The 13,147-nt window shown below is 38.5% G+C and overlaps 1 protein-coding gene across 4 annotated transcripts in view; it reads right to left on the bottom strand.

Annotated features, from left to right (window-relative positions):
- Positions 1-13,147, bottom strand: part of ppip5k1a (diphosphoinositol pentakisphosphate kinase 1a) — a 55,641-nt gene that overhangs the window by 21,755 nt on the left and 20,739 nt on the right. For 2 of the 4 annotated variants that reach the window (XM_086025355.1, XM_086025352.1), the window contains exons 19-27: positions 11,446-11,669; positions 10,656-10,783; positions 10,439-10,553; positions 10,250-10,357; positions 9,195-9,323; positions 8,965-9,105; positions 6,451-6,544; positions 5,296-5,421; positions 3,735-3,797 (exon numbers count right to left, since the gene is read on the bottom strand). In XM_086025355.1, coding sequence (XP_085881481.1) covers positions 3,735-3,797; positions 5,296-5,421; positions 6,451-6,544; positions 8,965-9,105; positions 9,195-9,323; positions 10,250-10,357; positions 10,439-10,553; positions 10,656-10,783; positions 11,446-11,669 — 1,128 coding nt within the window. The remainder of the gene's footprint in view (positions 1-3,734; positions 3,798-5,295; positions 5,422-6,450; positions 6,545-8,964; positions 9,106-9,194; positions 9,324-10,249; positions 10,358-10,438; positions 10,554-10,655; positions 10,784-11,445; positions 11,670-13,147) is intronic. The other 2 variants (XM_086025353.1, XM_086025354.1) reach the window with 2 other exon arrangements.

Here is a 13,147-nt window from a genome sequence, read left to right as displayed (position 1 = left end):
TATACAAATTTCATATACGTTGATGGAACATTATAGAAAATTTTGCTGAGCGATGTGTTGTAAACAAACTCGTCTCTTTGTTAGCAGTTAGCAAGCTATGGCGAGCTCTAAAAGCTTTGACGGGTCATAAAGACGAGTTTATCTGGACACAAACCATTTTATGAAAGAAGTTTTACACCATTAAACTAGTGATCGATGTACTGTGTCAAACAAAAGCAACATACTTTGCTGCAAGACAAAGATCCCCAAATTGCAGGCTCTTGATAGCATCAAAGTCCCCCCAAGCAACTGCCTCCAATGTGGCGATGTATGTCTTATAGAGACATTTTTCACCAAACTAGATATAAGTAGACCGATGACCAATAACGCTAATAATGGATAAGGCTTCTCCTCGTATTTTCCTTACGCATGCGGCTCTCTAATATGCGCGCTGCGTTCAAATAATGATACCGGTATCGATAACCGGCATCTGCGTTTTATTTGTTAGTACCGGCCAATCCGATACCAGCGTTTTAATGCGGTATCGGGATACCACCCGATACCAGTATCGGAACAACACTAGTTTTAAGTACATATCGCTGGCGTCGGGCCAAAATCTTGTACTTCTAAAACGGTCACTTTTCAGGAGACCCAAAAAATGTCAAGTTTGTTCAACTATTAGCATTGCATCTTGAAAGAGAGCAAGCCTTTTTCAACACTTTAGATTTGTCAATAATGTGTAAAAATAACACCCATGCGTGTGGACTGACAAATAGTATAGATTTTTGAAAAAATAAGAAATTGACCAAGATGTGACGTACTGTATGAGGCTTTGGCCCAACGCCATCGATATGTATTTGAATAGGCTGCTTTGAGCAGTCCGCAGTAAGTCGATTTCAAGACCTTTCACACATGTATGAATGCACTACTGTGAATGAATTGGACATAAAAAGTAAGTTTAGTTTGTGTGACAAAGTAACAAAAAACAGTGCTTGCTCTGTTGAATAAAGAAAGAGATCAACATGCAGTATCTAGTATCTGAGAACAAAACAATCATTAATGATGATTTTTACCATATTACCCTATTTTCCGGACTATAGGCCACAACTTTTTTCCTAGGTTTTGAACCATGCGGTTTATAGTCCGGTGCGGCTATTCTGTGGATTTTTATTCCACCGGTGGGGGCGGTCTAACCGGAATTACAATACAATGCAATACCACTGGGTATACAATTGCTATTAACAGGATGTGACTGCAGGTGGAGGAGTTCAACAGGCGAGGGCGCTATGTACTAGGTTATGAATTAGGTGGTATGCGGAAGTTAACTGACAGTGGCAGCCGCACGTTAATGTCTGTTATTTGTCGATTCAAACACATGTTGAAATACAAGAAATTGGGGGGTGCTTTACAAGAATAAATTAGACAGTGAAGCCAGAGGCCGATACTTTGCAAAAATAGAAATTATAAATGGTTTGGATCCCTACAGAATGCCAATACTGAGTGGAGCTACGAAACGGACCTACCTCCTCCTTTGTGTGCGCCGGATTTTTTCGCGTACCGTGTGTGTAGTGTGAGTCCCTGCACTTCGGCGTAATTTAAACATTATAAATCTTTAGCCTCTAATGTGCAATTTACAAACAGGTAGGTGCGGGACCTGCAGATGCTGAAGGCAATAACAATAAAAATAACAACACCGTCATTCGTACTAAAGTAAGTGCTGTGTGTTTGCTTGTGAAACGTCCAATTAAGCTACACAAACGAACGTACTTATTTCCTTTTTAACAGTTTATGTGATCGTTGATCATTCCTTCTTTCGTTTTACCTCACTCATTGAGTGCATACACGTATGTGACTAAAAGAGAGAATGCAAGAGTATTCTAAACTTTATTTTTAACTCACCACTATAAAAATGTACGAAGTATACTCTCGCCCAAGACGGAAGGTTTTTTTATGGTGAAATGTTTTCATCTTACAGCCGATAACCAAGCCATCAGACTTCGTTTTGACATGTCTGAACCGAGCGTTCCCTCGGTCTTCCATCAAGCAGAAAACTTATAAAAACTTAGTCCGTTGTTAAATGTTCGTCCTTTGCGATCATGGGTCTAAATCAAGCGAGAAACACAGCGAGTTTGTCTTGCGTGTAACAACAGTAGACAGGTTGCCTCCAATGTGCTCACAATATACTACCCCGGTAGCGACGTCAGTGATGACGCGCCGTGCACGGGCCCTATTTTTCAACAGAGATAGGTGCGGCTTATATAAAGGTGCGCCTTAAGGTCCGGGAAATACGGTATTTGGGCGCGCACAAGTGTCGACGGATGCAATATGTTGCAATTTATCCAGACAGCCATCAGAGAATTATGCAAATGCAACATCTGATTAGCTCAAAAGTCAACGACCAACTTTCAATTACCAGAAATTCCTATACATTATTCTTAATGGAACAAAGCCATTAACTGCCTAAAAAATGTTTTTATTAAAAAACAATTGATACAGTATATCTTTAAAGTTCAGTGCTCCTTAAGACACACAGTACTAATCAGACTTTGAGCAAGCTTTTTCTGAAAAATATGACTTTAAGGTAGGGCTGGATGATTCTGGAAATGAAATGAAATCACAATTAACAAAACAAATAATTGATTTCAAGATGCATTATTTATTCAACTACTAGAACTCAACTACTGAAAACATTCATCCCTAAACGTTGAACAATTTTTTCTTGAAAACTCTATTTCTTTAGTCAAGTACAAAATGACCTTGTAAATATCATACAAAATTCAAGCCTCTTGCATTTTCATTGCATCTTTGCACATATTTAAACCACAAAGTTATCTCCCTCATCCCTGTGTCATATTTATTTGATCTTAGGTTATTATTCTCCCTCCCTTTTCACAAGTTTTGGAATTTACTGGGTTAACCTGGGACCTCAGGTATCATATTTCGTGCCATAGCATGTGGAAATTTGTGTTTGTATGGATGTACATATTAAAAAAAAGGCCATGGATCTTTTGTATCCTTGACTTTTGAGGAAAGTAAAATTTCTTGAAAACTCAACTTTAAATAACTTCAAAGGGAAATGCGAAAATAAATTAGCAAGAAAATAAAACAATACTCTGGGAGAGGGAGAAATCACAAGTTGATCGCAGTGACAGTGCATGTTTGGACCGTCATAAAGGATTATAGACAAAACCAGTGACTTGACGTCATAAAAGTAATGCTGCGCAACTGAGCTTTAAAACAACTCATGTTCAATTAGTTAATCAGAACGCAAGTTACTCATATTTCGACACATGATATTGTGTGTATATATATATATATATATTTTGACAGTTGACTGCCCTTTGATTGTGTCCATGAATGAAGTAATCTACCAGCCAGGGAGTTGTTGGATCTTTTTTTACTAACTGTACACTAATTAATGTTTTTCCCACAAATGGAATGTAACCAGTTCAATAGTATTGAATAAGTACAGTATTAAGCAATACAAAAATGGAATTGGTGTCATATGTATAATTACCATTGCACAAATCTATGAATTAGTGGGAACCCTGGTTAGAAAGAGAATGTCAATGTTAGAAAAGTGAGAACAACGATATGAGTAGATTTTTAACAATCTGAAAAGAAAAAAAAAAAAAGAAATCTAAAATAAAATGCTGGAGGGCCGTGTGGAAAAAAAGGTAAAAAAAAAAAAGGTTGAAGACATGCAAGACAGAAGAAAGGTGAGGTGATAATATACTTGAAAGAAGCAGACGTACCATTAGTCGGATGCTTTGCAAACGACACAGAAAATCGTTTTACTGCTGGCATAGACAACAATTCTGAGGAAACAAAAATTCACTAATGTTACTAGGATCCACAGTAAGTTGTTGATCATATATTATCATATCCTGTTCACTAGTAACAATACTAATATGAAAAAAAACTATGTTTTTAGTAATTTAGGTCTACTTTCCTTCCTTCATATTTGCACCCTCCTTAATTCCTCAAATATGAACTTTAACAGTTGTCACTACGAACACTCAGTTCAATGTAATGGACAATGAAAAATACCGACTAGATTTATGTGGCCCTGAAAAAATAAATAAAGATATGACACCAACACTAGACTGGATTGAGATCAAAATGTGTCCAGTAATTCTCAAGATGAGACGCAACAAGATGGATGACAAAGACGAACAAGTGCTATGTACTGTATGAGGATGGCAGCAGTGAAGAGAAGAACGTTTCTATGATAAACACTGACACCATCTGAACAACATGACAGCTACGCAACCGTGGAAGCACAGGCAAACGCATCATTAAGCCCTTACTTGTAATCATATATATATTATGACATTGTACTAATTGAAGGAACTGGCAAGTATTTTTACCTGTCAGGCCAATACACAGAAAGTCAAATGATGCTAACGCCAATATGTTATATATGTTGTATGATTTCTGTACGATTATAGAACACAAATATTTTTTTCCGTTGGCAAGTAGTTTTGATTGCACTTATCTGAATATGGACTGATCCTCAAGTTAAGTGCCAGTATTAACTGAACACTGAACAGACAACAGAAAGTCAGCGCAGCCAGGATCATGGAGAGAAATAAAAACGGCATATTATGAATTGGAGTATAATAGCCAGATAATGAACAGATGATGAGCATTTTTTCCTTCATACATGCAGGCCCAAAAAGTCACACAGATTCTGTTGATGAAAATACAAATACTACGAACACCAGTACTGAAAGATAAGATCAGTGACAAAACAGCATTACAGTACTACAACTACCATTTACTATATTTAAATCAGTGAAATATGATTTACAAAATTAAAAAGTCAGTTGCATTTAAAACACGCAATCGGAACTACAATAATGATCTTGGACTACATCTGAATATTCAATTACAAAAGGCAGTTGTTCTACCTATCCTTAAGAGTTTTGAACTGGGCCCGAAGTAGCATGTATATGAACTACTGAAATGAAACATGCTAATCAAAGTGGCGTGGAGAAAGAATGATGGGGAAAACACATTTGTGTGACTAAAATGGATATGGAGCTTAATATGCAGTGACTAAAACAGGACTGTAAACATTTGATTATTGATGTATGGGCATGAATAATAATCATTCTCTTACTTAACATGTACTATATATCCTTACTGCTGAAGAGTTTCAAGATTGTAAGAACTGTTCACTTTTGAAATTTTACAGTACATTTACACGCCCCCATTTTCCACAGGGCCTCATTCTGGATGATGTATTTAATAGTCAAGTCAAAGTTGAAAATTTCACTTGTTTTTCTGCAGTGCTGTGTCTCAAACACATACCGTCTTTGTAGGATAGACTGCTGGTGGAGAATTTTTTGCGGTGTGCGCGTGCGTAGTCCTGCAGGTTAGGGGCACTAGAGGACCCACCTAGGACAGTGGTGCTGAACAGCCCGGCACATTGAGAGCCTGCGAGGGGGGCGGGGGGGTTAGTCACCACTACACATAACATGCTGTTACTCAAATTACTATCCAAAGAGCGACAGAAAGAGAGAAAAGACAAAAAAAGGTAAGGCTTTAAGAAAAAGATAAACATGCAGACAGAACCAGAGGAACCCATGCAACCTGAACTAATGTCAGCCCCATAACTGTGATTCTTGCACAAGGCTGAGACAACCACGATTGATTGTTCTCATAAGAATACACTGTCTTCAAAATTAGGAACCTAGTTACAGTAACTTCCAGTCACAGGTTCTTCCCATATGACTGCTGAAAATGAGTGTACAGTATATCTGAGGATTCACAAAGAATGGCTCACTGATATCAAAACGGTTTGTCCGGTAGCTTGTCTGGCATCACCACAAACTCACTGCCAACCAAAAATTTACACTTGAGTGCAAATCGGGATTTCACTTTTCATGTGGAATCAAGTCTTGAAAGATAGAGAGTCATCCCATCCCAAGCTCTAAGACAGCGTCGCGAAGTTTGAGGACATCAGAGGAGGTTTAGCAGCTTGACAAAAAATAAATAATAAAAATCGATGCGATTTTAATCCTGTGAAATTAAAAGGCTTTACAGAGACGGCAGTCCAAAAACCAGCAATGTGTAAGGTCGCAGCGATGAATTATTTTGATGTTAGACCCACTGTGATATGTTGAAATTTTTCAATAGGCCTTGAAAGTTTCTAAATTGGTATTAAAATTTGCTAATCATTTTACCATTGCTATTTAACTCAGTTTGGTTGGGAAGCATGGGAGAGCACACACATTTTATTTTCTCTGATGGGAGACTCACACCTGCTCTAGGCATAGTGTGAATTAAGACAATGAAATGTTGATTCAGAACTATTTGTTTTGGTCCGTCATCCCAAGCAAAGATTTCCTAATGAACCAAATAACTGATCAGATTAGTGGTGATTCTTCTCCTGCATCACTATGGCACATCATCATCATGATCATCATCTAAATGCATGCATCTTAAAAGTAATGTGATACTTACCTAACCCACTTTGTTTAATGTCAGGCGACTGACGAGAGCAAAACGAGAAGAGGCGATAACTCCCTACTTTGGAGGATGAAGTCTCTGACAGGACCTGGAAGGGAAAATTATTTTCAGCTTTAGGAAAACAATATAACACGGCAATCACCAATAATAGCTTTAAATTTGAGCAGAGGAGGCCAGACCTATGGACAAAATTTTAGAATTAGCTAATGAAAGAATTTTTTTAAAATCACGCGGCAAAACAGGCAAATTCAATGTGTTCTTAGCTAACTAATTGTAATTCCTCTAGATAATGTCCAACTATTGGGTGGCACTGCATTGGCATTTAAGTCTGCGTCTCACTGGTGAAATTCAGATAAAAAAAACACAATTCCATAAGAAAATTATGTGTATACATATACACATACATGTATACACACACATACATGTATACACACACGTGTGTGTGTATATATATATATATACATACACACATACATATATATGTGTATATACACACATATATACATATATATATATATATACACATATATATATATACACATATATATATATATACACACATATATATATATATACACATATATATATATATATATACACATATATATATATATATATATATACACACATATATATATATATACACACATATATATATATACACACATACACATATATATATATATATATATACACACATATATATATACACACATATATATATACACACATATATATATATACACATATATATATATACATATATATATATATACACACATATATATATATATATATACATACATATATGTATATGCATATATATACACATGCTCAATTGGGTTTAGGTCAGGGCTCTGGCTGGGGTAGTCAAGAACGGTCAGAGAGTTGTTCTGAAGCCACTCCCTTGTTATTTTAGCTGTGTGCTTCAGGTCATTGTCCTGTTTGTTTTTGTAACCTTTGGCCCAGTCTGAGGTCCTAAGCACTCTGGAAGAGGTTTTCCTCCAGGATATCTCTGTACTTGGCCGCATTTATCTTTCCTTCATTTGCAACCAGGCGTCCTGTCCCCGCAGCTGAGTGTACATTAATGACAAATGAACTGTTTTGATTTTGGCAAATGGCTGCAATGACACAGAAAGTGAAACATTTCAAGGGGTCTGAATACTTTCCATACCCACTGTATATAAACTAGACTGGACTTGCGCTGGCATGAAGATTGACCCATTTTTACACCAAGCGCCAGGCTACCAAAATAGGGCCCATAGAGTCAATGTCAGTCAAAATCATTACTTTAATACCATAGCAAGCGAACAACATGGCCGAGAAGTAACTCATAATACAAGCAGGAACAAATGTTACAAAAATTTAAAACATTTGGAATTGTGAAAGTTCAGAGGTCGTGGGTTCGATCCCGGCTCCGGCCTCCCTGTGTGGAGTTTGCATGTTCTCCCCGTTCCTGTGTGGGTTTTCTCCGGGCCCTCCGTTTTCCTCCCACATTCCAAAAACATGCATGGTAGGTTGATTGGACACTCTAAATTGCCCGTAGGTGTGATTGTGAGTGCGGATGTTTGTTTGTCTCTATGTGCCCTGCGATTGGCTGGCAACCGGTTCAGGGTGTCCCCCGCCTACTGCCCGATGTCAGCTGGGATAGGCTCCAGCACGCCTGCGACCCTTGTGAGGATAAGCGGTATAGGTAATGGATGGATCGATGGATGGAATTGTGAAGAATTAATGCCCCCATCCCACAGAGCGGCAAACAATCGTGAGTGTTTTCGTAGGCAGCGAATGTTGCGTTTGGTTTGATAAGAGTTATTCTGTTGGTCCTTTCGTGCGACTCTTTTTTTTTTTTTTTTCTCCCCATTTCATAAGCGCTAACCCAAGATGTCAATGGTTACGACGGCGTCCATGGTTACGGCCTCTGGTGTTCCCGCTCAATGCGAGTGATCGCAAGGACTCACTAATTGCAGTCCTCCTCATTTGTCGTTGTGATAGTTGGACAGTCCATTGTAAATACTTCGCCTGTCAATGCTACTATGACTATGTAAACAAATGTTTGCGGGGATCAGTCACATGACGTCCAAAGCTTTCGAACGGGAACTTCCTCTACGCCGGGATTCGCTGAAAATTGTGATAGTACATCGTACGAGTGTGTGACTGGTCCGCGGATGCCCCAATCACATGAATGACTGAAAAATAAATACATGACAGAATAATGTGGAAGTTAATGACTTCCGATAGTATGATTGTGTTCTGGTGAACTGCAAAGGAAATACATTATTTTGAATTCTCTCTTAATTGAGATGTGTTACTTGAACAGTTAATTGGCACCAAGACCAGACCTTTGGCGTCATCAAGTGGCATATTAGATATTAGGCAGGGCTTTGTCGCCATCTTGTGGAATAAGAGGGCATTTTAGAAACCCCAAACCAGTAAATAAGTGAGTTTTCCAGTAAATACCACAGAACACTTTAATGATTATTATGAATAAACAATATGTGAACAACGAACCTCCATAGATCCAGTTTTATGATTACGTATAAGTGGTGATCTCCTCTGTATGGTGATTGGCTCAGACAGCGGTACAGCTCTGTCCGTCTCATCGCGCGAGAGGTCCTCCAAGCTTCCAGGATCTGTCTGCTTTTGTCCATTCTGAATGAGAAGCAAAAAGAGATCACATGCCATGCATGACCTGCAAATAACCACATCTACTGTAGTTGGAAGGCTTGATTGTGCTGTACCTGCCGCGCTACCTCTGCAGAGGCTGGCCTGAAACCAAAGCCAGTGGGTGCATTCTCTTCTTCCTCAACACCTTTTACTCCTGGGCTAAAGTGAAGCTCGACATGAAAGCGTTCCTCTGAGGAGAGATCCTTTAAAAAAAAGAATAAGGCATATAATATAACCATTATACACAGACTACATTTTTGAGAACTTTTCAAATGTGCAGTAATAAGTGAGCTTTACTTAATTTCATATATAGTTGCAAGAAAAAGCATGTGAACTCTGTGAATTGTCCTAATTGAGATTATTGTTGTCAAAGTAGGCTCAAGCACTTTAAAATGAAAGGTCCACATACAATTTCCAGCCTGCACTGTTACGTTTACGTGCTTTATATTTTATATACGTAAAACATAGAAACGTAATTGTGAGTGTGTTATTAGATATTTCATTGAACTTTATATTCATTGTATTAAGTACACGTTACACTGTTAGAAAAGAATATAGGTGAAGCTCACACTTTTTAAAAAATATTTATATAAATTAAATGCAATCAGACACTATAAATTCAAACAACAAAATATGTGAGCTTGCGGAATATGTGGACAATGACGGGTTGGATATATTATATCCTAATTTTTGGACTACAAAGCGTACCCGATTTAAAGCCGCAACAGCTAAAAAAATTTTTTTAAAAAAAGACCCGGGTGCAGGTCTCCACGTTGTATAACAGTACATGTTCAATGAAAGATGTCACACAGATGGATTTTTTTTCCCAACCGCCCCCAAAAATTCTCCTTCAAAATTAAATGCTGATGAACATTCATTGTATAATTTCTATTTAAAAAAACAGGGGTAACATGGGGAAACAACTCCCAGAAAAACAAATAAAAGGAAAAAAAAATCCAAAATATGAAAAACTGTCAAGAAATAAAGTTGAAATAAATCTAATAGGAAAATCCACCGGTGCTGAATGGCAAATACGCGGTGGGTATATTTTATCTTGCCAAATGAAGGAAACACATTTTAGGAGACTTATCATTGTAATGGCATGAGTGCCATGAACATAAAAGGTCACCTTATTGTTGTCCTCATAAAGCATAATGACAATCTGAGTCATGTAGTTGAGTTCAGAAACAGCACTAAGGTAATCCATGGCACGATTCCATTGCTGGTCTTTCTCTTCCTATTACACAAAAAGACGGAAACTGTTTTAGTGTCACTTGCCAGAACATACATTTGACTACCAAAGAGATTCACATCTTACATCGAGTAAACCACCATAGCGGAAAATACTCAGTAGAGAGTGGACGTGACTTTCACTGGTGAAATATAGACGTGTCCTCACATGACGTCCAGGCGACATCACTCCGCGTGAATATCTGCAAACAAGATCTGCCACTTAATCGAAAACATTCTCAGCTGTCATTTCAAGCTTTGCGCCCATCATTTTACATATCAAGGATACTTTGGCCCACACTCACAGAGGGTGCAGCTTGTTGACAGACTCATCCTCATGAGTCCTCTGAAGGTCAAGTTGGATCTTTCTGACCAGTGGAAGGCAGTAGGCATATGCAATGTCCAGCTTCTCAGCTTTATTTATGCCATATTCCTACAGCAACAAAACAAAATGGAAAAAGTCAGGAGCAGTTAAAGTACAATTTTACAATGCTACCGTCAAGTACAAAAGCTCAAATTGCTGAAGTAGTATGACAAAATTCAGTTGGAAAAAAATAATGCTCCAAAGCTATTTTTGTAGTTTGAGCGATCACTCGTCATGGATAATCAATAGACTTGGGCTGTGTACTCTGGTGTGGTGAGCTGACATCTGTTGCCCATTTTGCCATCTTCAAAAAGAGGATGACCAAAAAAAGCACTTCACTTGACCTCGTTTCAACCAGCTGAAAGGGATCAACTGTGTCTGTTTGTTTAGCTTTTTACTTTGACTTGATCTGACATTTATTTTGAATGGTCAAGAGTAGAACAAACTCCACTAGAGGTAAACGTCAAAAGTTAAGGTTGCAATTTTAGGGTCAATTTAAATGCTTCTGATTCTGATTTTACGGCAACAGTTTCAGGCTTCAAAAAAAAATACTATTCCACATTCATCTAAGTAGGATTTGTTTGGAAAGATTGAAAAATCAATACACTCAAACAAAAAAGGAATCCAAATCTTTAGATTTTCTTCCCATCGCTTCAACAAAACAAAGATTAATTGCAACTTCCTTTTTCTGTGACAAAATTTGTAGTAGAGGAATCCTTCTTCTGATTTACCTGTGGGATCACGATGTCAGCCAAAGCGCGAGAAAGTCTGAACAACTCCAGTGTGTCCTCCAAACCCAGAGTAGCATTATGAATGACATCATATTTGACACAGTCGTAAATATCCGGTATTTTACTGATGTCGTAGCGGCCGTTCTTCATGCGGAAGTCTCTCTCAAGTTTGGACCAGCGTTGCAACATCAGCTCCAGTGTTTCACTGTGGTAAAGTTGCAGGTCTGAGGACAGCAAGCACAGAAGCTGGTTATAGGGGATAGTGGTCCCTAACCTTTTTTCTGCCATGGACCGGTTCATACAAGGCCATGTCCTTGGCGAGTGCAACGCTACAATAATAAACACGCATCCACAGGTTTTTTTTTTCCCCCCACCGATATTGAATGACTTTTTAGCCATAGCAATGCGGTTAGCCACCAAGTATGACGCCCTCAAGGCACTTACATTGACGAATCAGTTTTGAAGTCCGCATTGACTCTATTCTCTCTCAAGTGCAGAGCAGGTTTTCTTTGTGCATGGGAATCACTTGTCGCTGTAAATCCATATTTCAAGTCGGTCTTCGGGTATTGTGTGTGTGAAATGTACGCTGGGTTCCATCCTTCGAAGACACGATATTTCCTTCCACCGCTATGCGGATGACTCAAATGTATGTCCCGCTGAGCAAAAAAGACGCTTTCTCCTTAAACAATTAAGGCCGGGAGCGCATAACCACGTTTCTACCGCTAGAGCCGGGAGCACTGTTGCGATTTTCTAACTTTAAAGCCGGGAGAGCGTATAAGTCTTTCTCTTTTTTTAATCCAATTCTCGGTCTCTTAGCCAATTTAATGCATCAGAATATACACATGACGGTGTTGCGAGACCGCGGAGGATGTCCTGGAATTTTTTAGAGCCGTTATCCTAACGGCGGACGCCGTCGATCACGGGAGCTCTGAAATAACAGCACTGGTAGAGACGACGCGCTTGTGGACTTTGAACCAGTGGAACCAGTCGAATGTGACATGTGGTTAAGATATGTGTTTGTAGACAATGACAATATCGACGTCTTTGTAACAGAATCGAGGATGGTAATTACCACTCAATTTTTAAAAAAAATTAAAAATAGTGTTTCTCTTGCACTGACACTTTATTTTTACATCTTCAATTGAAACAGTAAATAATAAACTCGGGCCTGTGTGAAAGCCACCACATCTACAGCTCTCAAATTCTATTGGAATTATGTTTCTGCTACAGGGTTTGAAGATATCAATTATTTTGTAGGTGGGAGAACCTCAGGTTTAAGAGGGTGATTCTATAGTGTTTTTTTTCAAGAATAGGTTCTATGCAGGCCCACTAGTTGAAACATGGCAGTCTGCTTAATATTGCGTTTGTGAAATATGAGTTAAGCGGCAAAATTCACCCGTTTTAGTGATCTCTGGGGGTGACCATTTTGTCTTCTGTCGACTGAAAATGACATCACAACTGCTCACATCGACCAATCACGGCTCAGATCCAGAAAATAGGTCAGCCGTTGGTCGTTGTGAGCAGTTGTGATGTCAGAGGTCAGAAGTCAAAATGGCCGCCCCCAAAGAGGGCTAAAAACGAGTGCATTTTGCTGCTTAACTTATATTCCACAAACGCAATATTAAGCAGAATGCCTTGTTTCAACTAGTGGGCCTGCTGGGAACATATTCTTCAAAAAAATATGTTTGGGTTGATTTCCACT

The sequence above is a fragment of the Filicampus tigris genome, chromosome 3, assembly GCF_054856515.1.
Source record: "Filicampus tigris isolate MCC_2025a chromosome 3, RoL_Ftig_1.0, whole genome shotgun sequence".
Taxonomy (NCBI): Eukaryota; Metazoa; Chordata; class Actinopteri; order Syngnathiformes; family Syngnathidae; genus Filicampus; species Filicampus tigris.
This window is presented reverse-complemented; position numbering and strand designations above follow the sequence as displayed.